Source organism: Bos indicus, chromosome 1, assembly GCF_029378745.1.
Source record: "Bos indicus isolate NIAB-ARS_2022 breed Sahiwal x Tharparkar chromosome 1, NIAB-ARS_B.indTharparkar_mat_pri_1.0, whole genome shotgun sequence".
Lineage (NCBI taxonomy): Eukaryota > Metazoa > Chordata > Mammalia > Artiodactyla > Bovidae > Bos > Bos indicus.
In genome coordinates this window covers 25,745,364-25,760,674 of record NC_091760.1, presented here as the reverse complement: position 1 = coordinate 25,760,674, position 15,311 = coordinate 25,745,364, and the positions used below count along the sequence as shown (strand labels likewise).

General features: G+C 35.7%; 1 protein-coding gene across 17 annotated transcripts in view; it reads right to left on the bottom strand.

Moving 5' to 3' along the window:
* ROBO2 (roundabout guidance receptor 2) overlaps window positions 1–15,311 on the bottom strand; it is a 1,473,778-nt gene that overhangs the window by 42,291 nt on the left and 1,416,176 nt on the right. For 11 of the 17 annotated variants that reach the window (XM_070789313.1, XM_070789256.1, XM_070789396.1 and 8 more), the window contains 4 exons: window positions 13,954–14,081; window positions 8,203–8,484; window positions 7,677–7,802; window positions 2,476–2,632 (listed from right to left, as the gene is read on the bottom strand). In XM_070789313.1, coding sequence (XP_070645414.1) covers window positions 2,476–2,632; window positions 7,677–7,802; window positions 8,203–8,484; window positions 13,954–14,081 — 693 coding nt within the window. The remainder of the gene's footprint in view (window positions 1–2,475; window positions 2,633–7,676; window positions 7,803–8,202; window positions 8,485–13,953; window positions 14,082–15,311) is intronic. The other 6 variants (XM_070789463.1, XM_070789667.1, XM_070789725.1 and 3 more) reach the window with 1 other exon arrangement.

Here is a 15,311-nt window from a genome sequence, read left to right as displayed (position 1 = left end):
ACAGAGTGCCAGGCTGGGCTCCCGGTGTTATTTAGCAACTTCCCATTAACTATTTCACACGTGATAGTGTATACATGTCAGAGCTACTTTCTCAATTCGTCCCACCCTCATCTTCCCCTACTGTGTCCACAAGTGCATTCTCTACCAGGCTCATCAGTACCATTTTTCTAGATTCCATACATATGCTTTAATGTATTATATCTGTTCTTCTCTTTCTGACTTACTTCACTTTGTACAAGAGGCTTTAGGTTCACCCACCTCACTGCAAGTGTTTTTGTTTCTTTCATCTCTTCTGCTTTCCTTCCTGGCACTGGGCTTAATAGTTCTTATATATTTGAAAAAAAAATGTGTTGCGTAAGTTCTCTATTATGAGATATTAAAACAATAAAACAAAATCTACATAGCAACATAAGAAGTGCAACTGCTGAATCCTTTTTATTGTCAGAAATAAAAGTGATTAAAAACAGAAAGGTGACTTCTAAAGTTTTTGTTGTTTGTATTTCAAGAAAACTTTAAATCTGCATAAGTCAAATCCAGACATATAAAAAAGTCCATAAAAGCTCTTCTGTAAATTATTTAATGTTAATATCATGAATAACAGAGTATAAATATAGAAACTATTCAAAAATATTTTTTCAGTATTATAAGAGTTTCACATCAGAAAATACAAAACTGTAAATAATATAACAAGAAATGGACAAAGTCATCTCAAATATACTAATTAAGATACCAAATTACTTACAAGTTTTATTTTATCTGAGTTCAAGACTTTATAAATGTTTAACAGCATTACTTTTCTCTCCTCAGTTTATAAGTTCAATTTTATTATTTTCTAACTACAGCCTTTAAAATGCATATTTATAAGTCCTGTAATAATATTTTCTTGTAAAATGCACATCTCTGTTTCCTGCTCTCCTGTCCAGGAATTGTGTGACACTTGTTATTGATATATGTTACATAAGATTATGTACAATGTTTTATTCTTAAAATAGTCAGAGAAAAGGGTATGCTTTTAACTTCCTATTTCAGATGTGAACTTTTAAAAACAAATAAAATAAAAATGATATGCTCTTATATGGGAATTGTAATCTCATGGAAGCAAATGAAGCCTTTTGGAGGGAAAGAAAGATACAGAGAAAAAATATGGAGGTATGATTATGTATGGGCTTCCCTGGTGGCTCAATGGTAAAGAATCCACCTGTCCATGTAGGAATGCGGGTTCCATCCCTGGGTCAGGAAGATGCCTTGAAGAAGGAAATGTCAACGTACTCCAGGACTCTTGTCTGGGAAATCCCATGGACAGAGAAGCCTCGTGGGCTACAGTTCATGGGGGTCGCAAATAACAGTTGGATAAGACTTAGACGCTAAAAAACAACAACAAAGCTTATGTATATATATAAATATGCATGTCCATCTATCTGTGTATATAATGCATATATATATATTATGTAACTGAAAAAAAGGCAAATGGAATCTTCTTTAGGAAGCAAATGTGACAGAAAAATTTCTAGTTAGGAAAATTAATCTGGAAACCTCAAAGACAACAGTAGAGTATAAAAAGAAAAGGAGATGGAGAAAAAAATTACAAGCATGTGCACAAGATCTTTAAGCAAAACAAGAGAGGAAATAAAATCATTGTTTAAATAAACAGATATTTTAATGCCTAAGTACTTCTAAATAAAGGAACACTTGGAAAAAACTGCCTCTATTCTACACTTTGCAGTTTCAGTCAAAAGCAATGGGTGACCTAGGAACTGTGAGGAAGACAGAGCACTTAGAAGTAGTAAAGAGAATCAACATTTTTCTACCTTAAAATCAATTAACACTTCAACAGAGGAAAACAAACTAACACTTGTGAGATGTCTGGGAAAGAATAAGGACACTGGTCACATTTAAAGACCCTTAAAGGAAATTTTCTATCTCAAAAAAGGTTTGTTACAGAGTGTGCATTGACTTGAACCTCTCTTATTGTTCAGACTCCTAAATTCCCATCAAAGCTGATGATTAAAGTTCTACACACTGGCCAGATCCCTACAATTATCCCATTGTGATGGAGCTCAACAGTGGGCACCCTGCTATGGCCAGACATCAAGTCATTAGAGAAATGCGAGGGATGATGAAGAAGGTTATTTTAATTTTCTTTTCAGCCCTTCTCAGGAGTGCCTCTTTAGTTCACAGAGCTCTGGGTTACTTGCTTTCAAACTAACAAGCAATATTATAAATGGAGGCTGCATTATCATGATTGCAGACAATCTAAGGCACTTGACGGCCAAGGATTCGAGGTCCTCAATGTGTGCCGTGTTGTATCTATCAGCTAAAAATATATAGACGCAGCAAACAATAAAAGGGGAGGGGACAAGGAAAGGCTGGCAGGGGGCAGGGAAACAGAAAGAGAACACAGCATCAAGACAAAAATGCATAAAAGAGACAGCAGTATAGCCCTGGCCATTTTGTCGGTAGATGAAACATTTTTACCCATTTTCTTGCTGTTCCACTGCATAGTGTTCCAGCTCTGTACCCGGAAGAGGCTGGACTGGGGGAGGAGGTAGTGGAACATTGGCCCAGGTCGATCCATTGTTTTTCTGTGGTTTAGAAGAGTTTTTATTTTTCTTCTTTTTTCCACCTTTCCCACCTGAAAGTAATAATATATTTATTCAGACATACCGAATATCAGAAGAAATGGAGTACATCAGATGGGAAGATGTATTTCTGTTTTCAAAACACCAGAATCAGTATGTTACAGTTGTTAAAAGCTATAAACAATGAAATGATATGATCAGGAAAACATTTTTATAAATCACTCAAAATGATATTGTTTCTTTCACAATGCATTAGTTGCAGAGCTGAATACACAAAAAAACATGGATGCAGTGGTAAAAGCACATGGATTGATTTATTCACATTTGCTGCCTCCACGTTTTCATTGTTAGACGAAATAATGGGCCGTAACAAATTCTTTAAAATGTCAGATTTTAGTGCGTTTATAATGCTCTTTTGCATAATCTGTCTCAGTGGAAAAATGCAGTGTCTAAGGATACAGGCTAAACTTTTCCATTAGAATTTACTCAATTTAATTAATCCAGGAGAGTAACAGTTTTCTCTCAAAAGTAACTTATAAAAATCAATCAACAACAATCTGGAGGATACTTGTAAATCTTTCACAATGATATGTTTTATATAAATTTTAACTAATGAAGGGCACAATTATTTTTTGCATATAGTGAGTGGTTCCCAGATGTCTAACATATTTTAAAATACCAAATATGGGGAAAATTAATGGAAATACAGTAATCAACTTCAGTATTATTGTAATACAAATGAATTCATGCACAAAATATGAGCAGAAAGTAACTTGGCAGCATATGAGCCATATCTGGGATTACCAGAGTTTACCAGATTACCAAATGAAAACAAAGTTTTTCATTTGTTCAGTGAAGTACTTTTTACTGCTCCAAATTAAGTACATCAAGTTTCTTCCTAAATGGACCACAGCTGGATGCAGAAATGTGTACTGCTTGAGCAAAAGATACTTTAGCGGAATGTAGGTAACTTCTGTCATTCCTATGGCAGTCAATGGCTATATTAAAAAAAAAAAATGGTATTGACCCCTTGAACTATATCTTTCTGGAACTAAAAGTTATGAGTATCAAATATTCATAGCAGGACTACCTAACAATAGAGATATCACTAGAAATTTGCCTCAACTCCATTCTTCTATCAAGTAACCAGCATCAGCCAATTCAGAAAATTATGGAATTTAAAATAACTTTGAATGCCAGAAAGCGATGAAACTGTAAACTAGATATATACCCTATTGCTAAATATGAAATTGTATCTGTTTTCTAGGTCATGTGCACATATACACACACAGAAAAGAGCATCTCTGAAAACTAAGTGCTTCCACCCTTCCTTTCACTTTTTATCTTTGGCAGAAAAAGTATTAAGAGAAAGGAGAGCAGGTAACTTCTAGTTTGAGAAGAAGAGTTGAATCTCTGGGCTTGAAACCAGTTTCTCATTTACTTGATAAGTTACTCAATAGTTATCACCTCAATTTCCACACATGTACAAAAGATATAAAGTGACTACTTGTTTGGGTTATTTTGAGTATTATAAGAGATAACACATATAAAGGGTTCACAATGTACAGAATGTTCAATAAATGGCAGTCACTACCACTCTCTTCCATCTCCTCCAGCTCAGTACAAACTCAAGTCTGACTGTTTACAAAGCCATTCCACACCTCCAGCCCCATTGAGGATACCAGAAATAGTCTGATGCTTAGGATAAAAATAATCAACCTGATTGATTAAAGTTTGTAATTTTTGTGTTTAAGGTAGGTGAGCCTTAATCCTTTGCCTCCTTGTTATTTGGTGGATAACCCACCAAAGTCATAAGCAAAGATTGTATCTTTCTTGGTATTTTCAGAACTATGTCTCACTACTTAGAAGAACAGGGTGGGCATGTGTTCTTGGTAGTTTTTGCCTGTGTACCTCTTATTCCTTATATATGTACATGTGGACCTTTTTTTTTTTTTTTTTCACTTTTATAGCACTTTTAGAACTGTCATATGATCTCCACCAGACCTGAGTGACACAAATAGGAAAGTTTTTACATCTCCATTTTATAGATGGGAAAATAGAGGTTCTTTCTACATTTGTGCATATTCGCACAGTAAGAGAACAAACAATTTAGAATGCAGCAGCTTTAGTGGAAATTACAATTTCTACAGCTCTGAACCCAGCTCTGTTGAAATTCTTCTCCAAGGTCAAGAAAGCCATTGCCACCTCTTACTGACAACTGACTTAAAAATGTGCTGGGGAAGCAGAGCTGATTCACAGAGGGAATTTGTGAGGCTCTCCATCCAATGTCCACTTTCCCCTCTTTGGGGGAAATTTCTGCTTTCTCATTGTGGGTACTTTTGGTAAGACTATCGATCAGCATGCTTTGTCTTCTCTAGAAAGAGGTAAGAGGTGGGCGCTGAGCATAATAGTGCCATATGATACAAGCTAGGGAAATTAAATTCTCTGAGATCCACATCTTGAGCTAAGTGAACCCAGTTTGTTGCTGTTACTTGCAACCTAAGATCCTCAAGCATTTTAAGGTGAGAACTGTCTGCATTATGTATTTAGTCGTCACATATTTTGATGACTTGCAGACATATTTGACCTGTTTCTCTTCAAGTGAAAATGTAAATATCTGAATTTACATTTATTTATGCTGAACGAATGGTTTCTATGTAAAGAAAATTTGAAAACAGCTTATTTTCAAATTAAATTTAGTCTTTTAAAAATACTAGTATATAAAATTATTTAGTTATTACTACTGATGCTTGGAGAAGGAAATGGCAACCCACTCCAGTAATCTTGCCTGGAGAATCCCAGGGACTGAGGAGCCTGGCAGGTTACAGTCTATGGGGTCGCAAGAGTCGGACACGACTGAGTGACTAAGCACACACGCACTACTGCTGCTGCTAAGTCGCTTCAGCCGTGTCCGACTGTTTGCGACCCCATGGACTGTAGCCTGTCAGGCTCCTCAGTCCATGGGATTCTCCAGGCAAGAATATTGGAGTGGGTGGCCATTTTCCTCCTCCAGCGGAATCTTCCAGACCCAGGGATTGAACCTGTGTTTCCTGAAGCTCCTGCACTGCAGGCATATTCTTTACTGCTGAGCCACTGGGGAAGCCCTATTACTATTGATATTGTGCTATATATTCGTGCATATATATAAAATTATGATTACAGAGATTATTTTGAAAAAAATTAAGTTTTATATTTTTAATGGTTGGTCTTTTTAAGAGGAGTGCTAAGAAATTATATACTGAATAAATTATTATATGAGTGCTTCAAAGGGTGAAAAATTCACTCAATTTAGGAATGTACAATTTTGTTTATTACCATGATTATTTTAAACTGGTTTCATCAACACTGTGCACAAATTAAGAAAATCTTATGATTCAATATCTATAGGGCAGTTTGATCTTAAATGTAAGCTTTAGAATACATATCAATGATTATAAGAATAAAAAGAACTCTAATGTTAAATTCAATTTGACTAAACTAAGAAGAGAACAATCATGTCAGTCTTGTCTTTTAAAGAAAGCTTTCTATCACCAATTTAAGTAATTTTGTATTCAAATGTAGATGAAGTAGATAATATAAATCTTAGTATATATAAATGTCACTCAAGAGATTAATGGATTCAAAAATGTAGTAAGCACTATTGTGAATCATATTCTGCTTAGAATTACTCAAAAGGTAACTTTTAAGACTCAATGGTAATCAACATATAAGAATATTTAATGATGGTTTCACAAAAGGTCTTTTACAATCCATGACTTATAGTATATAGACTTTAAAATATATATATTGATTGAGACTTGGCATATTTTGAATGATATAAGCCTAGAATAAATTAATTTTTAAATTATTCAGTACAATTATAGGACTCATCATAAATAAATGACAGTACAAATGACATTTAAGGTTATTCAAAAAAATTCCTTTATATTACCAGGCCATTTAAATTTGTAACAGATGTTTAAAATTTTCTGGATTCTATAATATATCCAGTTCTACCAATAGGTAAGGAGAGCAAATGGCTCATTTTGGAGAGAAGAGGGAATATTAACATGTTCAGACTGAAAGGGTTCTATCTCTAAGGAAAGATCATTTAGTAAATGTTACCCTAATGATATAAAAGAGTTAACTATTTATGGCCTTGATATCTCATAACCTATGACATATCTCACTCAATACACTATAATCTTTCACTAAGTAACTGAGGTTAAAAAACTTCATAAAAACAAATAGACTATCAATAGTATAAAAAAAAGAAAATAAAGTCATGGTATCAATTAGAAATGAGCAGAGAAAGTCATCAGTCATACACAATGTAAAAATTAGAATGTCTACAAGGATCTCCTCATTTTAGAGATGAGGATCCTTGGGCCTAGAGATCTGATATTCATTATGATAGGTACATATTTCTTTCCAGTAAAATGTGTTTTTCCCTACATGTGCTATTTAATGCCTGCATTATGGATTGTTAGTTCAGCTAATGCATCTTGAATATATATTAAAATTTACAGCATAAGAAATTACCAACATAAAAGACTGGGTTTTTTTTTTTTTAATTAAATGTAAAGAATAGTGTCCCATATTAACATTCCTGTTTAGCATGGTATCAGGATCTTACTCTAAATAATATCATCAATAGATAACACAATATTTTGGAAAACTTGTCCAAAAATAGGAAGTCACATCACCAGACTCTTAATATTATGAACAATTTCCCAAATCATTTGCATTTTAGTTGAATATGGTGTCCATGCCATGGAGCTGATTTTCCTACGTGACCATTTTATTGCAAAGTTCTCTTGACTCTTAAGTAGGGTCTAAGGCAGATCAAACTCATCTGCCCCTTAACAATTAGTATTTAGTAAAATGGCACTATCTTTCAGTAAATACAATTTTGTACAATTCATACATAAAGGCTGGTGGTGAATTTTACCCTTCTCCACCCCCAAAACTTGATTCCATTAGGATAAACTCCTACTGTCATTTGAGAGATAAATGTCTGACAGTGAGTTGTGAGCCAGTACTTCTTCATGAGTGTTAGGAACACAGGTCATATGCTGGTGACAAACAAATATTTCTCCTTACTGTGATGAGACCAACCTGAGAGACTGCCACTCCTCTCTGAGCTGTTGTGAGAGCTGGTGGTGCTGAAATCCTGTGACTGGTTGTGTGGCATTCTATTAGACAATCCCTCAGCCAATCGGTAGTCAGGGATGTAAAGTAAGGCTAAGGGTTAAAGGGCAGAGGTCATAGTGGCATCATGTGATTAGTTCACAGCACAAGCCCATGCAGAACATGCAGTTAGCAATTCAGAAGCAGATGTCGTAGGACAGTGGAGGAATGTTTTGTCTGTCCTGCCTAATGGAGGTCGAGATGGATTACTGATCACTATTGAATAAAGAGCTAAAAGGATGAAACCAGTTGGTGTTGCTGTGTGGTGATAGCAACAGTGGTGGTGGTGATGGTGGCGGGGACTGTGCAAGGTACTGAATACATGCCAGTATAGTTTTTTAGTTTAGGTAGTGAACCTGGTGATGAATTACTAAACCGAACAACAAATACTACTGTCTATCTCATGCAAAAATGATATGAAAATAACTCTTCTGGAAGTAAGAACTGGACTTACCATTGTTACCTTTGTTCTGATCAGGTAGAGAATAACCAAATCCCATCAGGTCTGTTTTTTGCTGAATTGAGCTTTTCCACTGTGGATCAGGCAGATCGACAGCCAATTCATGTATGCTATTGGAATGCAATATCTGTGTCGTGGCATATGGGGTAGCCTGTGTTATTTGGCTGGAACTATTGTAAGTGGTTTTGGTCGTGAAGTCAATGCTGCTATAAATGGCTCCATCTGAGAGCATCGTTGCCGTTTTATCCCCTTGGCCTGGAACCGGTGGCAGCACATCTGTGGTGAACATAGGGAAATGAAACAATTTAATGATGCACAGGAAGCCCAAAACTATCAGGACTGAAGATGAAAAATAAATGTGTCATGCCGCACGTTTGCATTTCAGCTGAGATGGGCTTCATGAGCCAATGAAGGGTAGATGATGTACAACCGTCGCCAAGCTATCAGCCTTGGTGACAGGCAGGGCTACCGGCCGTCCTTCACGTCTCCCTGCTTCACACACCCTATTCCCCATTTTCTTCAACCATGAATGAGAAATTTAGTGTATTTCACTCCTGAAAAAATGCTTTCAGTTGTTCATTCTGGCTTAGAATCCATGAAATTGTTAGCTCTTTACAGAAGCAATGGCAAAAGTGAGTCTACAAATCACGGATGAAAAGCATCTTTTTCCACTTTATCCCCAGAGACATGGAAAATAACTGCTAAAATAGATGCAAAAGTTTCCAAAATTATACTCTCCAAACTATGAGGCACTTTTTACTCAAGTTTCTACTTGCTGTTTATCTGAGTTGATTTCACAGCTCCAGAAATGGAGTGTAACTGATGGCAGCAATTTTTTTCTCTTGGATAACAAAGGAAGATTTTCATGAATAAGTCATTTTCACAATACAGCAGGATTTAACTACAGAAGAAGCAATCTGGGTGATCACAGAGTTTAATTTATGCTACCAAATCTTAGAAGTAGAGAATTATAGTTTCAAGTTGTAATACAGCAAGAGTAAAATTAAACTTCAGGAAAAACACTGAATATCAATCAGTCCATTTATCACTTTGGTGTGCTAAATTATCTTTACATGAAGTTTTTAAATTCAGAACTGCCACCTCTCTTCTAAGCATTTATTTTCCTTCTCAGAATGAAGATACTAGAATCTAAAAAAATACAAAAACAAACAAACAAAAAAAACCCCTACTAATACTATTTTTATTCATGTAGAGTTAAAAGTGAATATGTATTATGCTACTTAATAATCTATGTTCTGAAAGTCACATTTCACAGGACATGAGTTCAACAACCCTCTTCATTTCATTATGGAAAATTTTCAACTAGTTATAGTAATGTAATAATAAACCAAATGATCTCAGTAACAAAACCAGCTTATCATCACAAGGAGAAGACTGAAGGAGTCAAAATATCCTAAAGCTTTTAGATTCTATGATATCTAACAGTACTTGAAATAAGGATTCTTGTAAAAATATTAATTTTGCTTTTGCATTTTACAAAAGCTAAAAGTGATCTTCTTTAGCAACAGTAACAAGACATTTAAAGTGCATTTTATACACTATAATCACACACTGTAGGTTCTTTCTGAAGGTTCAGAAGTCTGAAATTCCAACCTGTTTTATAATTAAGTATATATGTAGTTTTAAAATAACTATTTTAAATAGTTAAACATGTTCATATTTATAATATTTCATCAAGTTGTGTAAGTATGCATATTGTTTTTGGATTCAGAATTTTATAACTGTTTTCTTGCCCTTGTTTTTAGCTGTAAACTGATTAGAAAATTTGATGACAAAGATATATGCTTCATTCTAAAGCATCAGGTCAGTATGATTTTTATTCTCTGAGATGCTTGATATTTAATAATATATCAAAATTGTGAAAGTAGGTCGTTCACTCTAGGGAGGTTTTTTGAGTTTTGTTTCTGCCTCCTCTACCATGTCTTTCACTGATGAACTGGACAGATACCCTTCTTCAACACTGACCCCAACTTCCCAACATCTTGAATATGAGGTTCTCCAAAGCTTTGGATTTAGATTGTGAGCTACTGCCAGTTTTTGAAATGGTTGTGTGTTCACATGTTTTAAAATGGAAAAAAATATAGTATGAAAATCTAATCCTTCATATTCTATGCCAACTAAAGCTATGGTTCTAGAAATAGAATCTCTCTCAGCTGGATGAAATTAGTCTTCAATTCTAAGTGCTTCTATATTGATTTGGGGGCTGCATATTTCCTTCAAATGTTATTTGCTCACTCTTACATTTTCAAAAAATAAATTGAATTATGTCCCAACAATAAAATACTAGAGGCTTATACATGACTACTTGCATGTGGGGAATTATCCTATAACATCAGATGATTTGGAACTCTGGGCCGGTCTTCCTCCCAGGAGCCTGGACTCGAATAGATGCTGCCATCTTTAGACAGGGCTTTTTATTTTACATTCTACACAGTCCACATCTACCCCTTCTTGATACTTTAGGTTATCTCACTGGCATTTGTTAATGTTTGTGTCTGAAACTTATGAATTATAGAAACCCTTCTCTCTAGTCAGAATTACTCATGATTTCATTCTTCAGTTTTTCAGCACCCTAGTTACACATGCATTTATTTCTTTTTGCCTGGAGTAATTACTTCCATGAATGACTGTCTCCTTCACTATATCTTAAGTTACTTGAGGACAGAGTACCTGGGATTTATGTCTGTATTTCCATAATTCCTCATCTAGTGTTTTGTAAAGAGTAAGTACTTACTGAATAATTAAAGGGCATTTTTATAGTTTGTATTGTCAAAATGAATACATGTGATTATTAGTAACTTGATTATTCAAAATAGTATTGTCATTACATTTAAAAATGCATTAGTAAACATTCTTAAAGGAAAAAAAGTCAAAAACGTCAGTATCCATGGTTATTCCTCTAAGTGTACTCGGTAATACAATCATACATGTGAATCCTACCTTAAGAATTGCAGAGTGGTGTAAATAAAAGAATATAGGCTTTAAAATCTGTTAGATCTGGATTCTACACATAGATCTCAAATTATTCACCATGATAAACCTTAGTTTCTTGACCTCTAAGCTAGAAATATGATTATCTATGTCTTACACTTATTACATTTATTGTGCAAAGGAAATGGAATTTGCGAAACATTCTTTTTAGTAAATGCTTAAAATTCTTATCACACTGAAAAGAGATACAGTTAACTCTGCAAAAACTTTGTCATGGCCTTGAGCGACCTGTGAAATATTTTCATGTCATGAAAATGAAGTGGAAATGGAAACAAAAAAACAAACCTTGAAAATCTTCATAAGTATCCTTTGGCTAAATTAGATTGAGACATTTTATAATGTTAATATAATCTGCTAGAAACTGAAAAAAAAAAAACACACTTTCTCCATGTTTGTGCATTTATCTCTTGATATAAAGATAGAATGGTGTGTTATTCCAATACAAGAAAAAAGGCAGCTATTCCTTGATTGATAAAAGCTTTATGAACAGAATTTCGAAATCAGTGGGTAGGGCAGGGAGGAATGTTTTGATTTCATGATAAGACTATGCTTGGGCACAGAACTATCCAAAGTAAAGTGACACCTGTAATTGCAGGGCTCAGAATTCTGACACCTAGGGGAGGCAGCCACTTTCAGAGAGTCTGGGCAACTGAGAATCTAAATAGGGTGGACTGAATTACAGAGGGTAAGTAAGATGCTGAGTAGTCATACAACTTACAGGAGGGAGGTCCCCCTTTTTCGGTTGGTACTGACACGATGCAGAGTTGTGCAATATTAGTAACTTTATTATTTAAAATACCATTTTAAATATATCTAAACATGCATTGGTCTTACATTCATAAAGAGAAAAGGCCAATATCCATGACTGTATTCTAAGTCAATATGTTTACACACTCATACATGTGAAATCCACCACTGAGGTTTACAGTAAATCCAGAGTACTTAGCTTAGTCCTGGGTCTCCTACATTAGTTCTTCCTAGAAGTATAGAAATCCTTCAGTGGATTCACACAAACTTTCTTAGATTACAGCACTATTCTCCTAATTAATCATCCAAAATTTTCAACCTATCTCCGTCCTCCACCCAGGAGCTAGATGGATGATTTAAAACAGCACTTGCATTCTAGAATTCTCCTCTTAAAGTCCATTAATGGCTTCTGATCATCCTCTAACAAAGTTTAAAGGCTTTGTGTGGCTTAGAAAACCCTCTGTTACCTGTCCTTCTATATTTCTTAGCACTTTTTTGCCTTGCAATTGATACTCAAGTCATTAGGAAATTCATTCATTTCTTAAAGAGGTCAATGTTTCCCTTGCTTTCTGAATCATAAGACACAGTAAATTTCTTCTCTACACATTTTCTACACACTTTTGATTTCCTACCGTCCCTTCTTGTATCAGCCTAAATAATACTCCATCCGTAGCACCTTCCTCCTCCCAGGAGACAGCTCTTTCATGTGGGGTGCTGGCAAGGTACCAGTCCATTTGCTGTCTGCACAATCTTATGCCAGTGGAAAACCCATGTATCAGCTGAACTAAACACTGGGGCCTGAGACTTTCCCAGTCTTTTCCAGTCCCATCTTTCTCTAAATCCATTGCTCTCCTAATGACTGGATGAAAAGGTGAAGAGGGGAAGGTGGTGATTTTCATAATAAGTCCAATTCTGTTTTCTTTATAAAGACCTATGGAGAGGATTCTAGTACCGAATTTTGAAGACTTTAGCATGTCAGCTACTTAGAATATTTTTGTTTTTTATTTGGGGTACAAATTATCAACTGTAGAATTACAGAAAAGCTGCCAACATGTTGTTATATTTATTTTAAGTGTCTACCTCTTATATGATATTTTTTACTGTCTGCCACAGTGCCAGGTCCACAGGATACACTCGATAAATATATACTGAATGATAATCAGAGAAGTAAAATGACTGGTTCTAAATCATAAGCCCTGTTTGGCTGTATAGTTCCTGATTTAGTAATCATGTACTGTGCTCACTCAGTCATGTTCAACTCTTTGCTCCTTTGTCCATGAAGTTTTCAAGGCAAGAACAATGGAGTGGGTTGCCATTTCCTTCTACAGGGGATCTTCCCAACCCAAGGACTGAACCCAAGTCTCTTGCATCTCCTGCACTGGCAGGCAGATTCTTTACCACTGTGCTACCTGGGAAACCCTTAATCATGTACTAATAGTATGAAGAACAAAATGCATTATGAATAGTTATCTTCTTGGTTAGTAATAACATCCTTGCTGCTGCTGCTGCTGCTAAGTCGCTTCAGTCGTGTCCGACTCTATGCGACCCCATAGATGGCAGCCCACTAGGCTCCCCCGTCCCTGGGATTCTCCAGGCAAGAACACTGGAGTGGGTTGCCATTTCCTTCTCCAACACTTGAAAAGTGAAAAGTGAAAGTAAAGTCGCTCAGTCGTGTCCGACTCTTCGCGACCCCATGGACTGCAGCCTACCAGGCTCCTCCGTCCATGGGATTTTCCAGGCAAGAATACTGCAGTGGGGTGCCATTGCCTTCTCTGAATAACATCCTTAAAAGCTCAGTTTTACTCAAGGTAATAGATACCACAGCTTTATAATAAACTATTTAGCAAATGTACAGTACTATGAATAAATGCACTTCACTAAATTCACTTATGGAAGAAAATACTTTTTGGTATGCCTTTTTCAAAACATCCAGGAGAGGCAAGAAAACAAATCACAAATGACAGAATTTTGAAAAAGACAACTTACCTCCACGCCCAAAGTTTGCAATCTCATTTGGGCCACTACTGCTATTGTTTACTGGCAAGCTCGTGGCTGGCCATGAGTCAGCAAGCCATGGATAACTGGGATCACCAGCATTTAGAAGACCTGGGCGGCTAAAACAGGAATTAAATAGATATCAGTCCATGGAACTCCATGAGAGATTTGTATATCTGCCTCATAAACTACAGTGGATTAGAGAATTTAAGATTTTAATTCACTTTCAAATGAAAATCTGGAGGCTCTCAAGAATGAAGGAACTTTGGCAATTCACTAAGGCTCTGTATAGATCATCCCTGTCAATGGAAGCAGAAGAATCCTGCCTGGGATTCTGCTGACATCCAAATGAATTCAGTCATCTTCCCTGAAACTGGTAGGCAACTGGTAACATAGCAGCATCCTGAAACAAGATCTAATGATAAATTGGCACCTCAAGGGAACAATTGGTCAGAATGATTGCTTATTATCAGCCATTTCCAGGACTTTGGGCTATTGCTCCTTCAATTCCTGCAGCTCCCATATTTATCTGTCCCCTATAGGCTGTAACCCCTGTTATGAGCCCTCATGGTTGATTTAGAGGCAAGGAACTTAAGGGAAATAAATGGAGTATTTATACTGTTTCATCAATAGTACATTTTCAGGTTCTCTAAATTTAAAGTGTTAGGAGAATATGAAAGCATTTTAGGGTGATAAAAGATCCACTGTGGTCTGATCCAGTATGTGCATATCGTCTATGAAGGAGAGTTCTTTTGCATCATATTCAACAAAGAATCCCTATCTTTAATGTAAAAGTGGGATTCTGATCCCTTTCCAGATTACCATACTTAAAAAGATATAGCAACATCTATAATCATCGTACTTTTTTTTTTTCCCCGATAGACCCTTGGTGATACAATCCTTAAGAGAAACATGTGTTTCTATGGAAACTGCAGAAGATCCAACTGCTTTCTAGCTACATCCACCAGCTCTCATTAGACCTAATCTCTTTTTGCTAAAATATTGATTAAATGGGAGATTGGAAGTTATTACCAGAGCCTAATTACAATCTCCATATCAGCAAAGGGAAAAATAGATGAGGATATATGTGTTTGTGATCAGTTTTTATCAATTTCAATTGAGTATCCAAAGTTGTGGAATCCAGTCCTATCAATCTACAGCCTATTCATCATCTATGAATCATTTACTTTGTGATCGATTATATGTAATTGTTCACTCACAGCAATTTGGTGAGAACCAATAAGGAGCCTTAAACAACAGCAACTTCATTTGCTAATGTCTAATTAATGCAATAAACATCCTGCTAACAAATGAACACATTCCTTGTGATATTTACTACTAATTTCTTC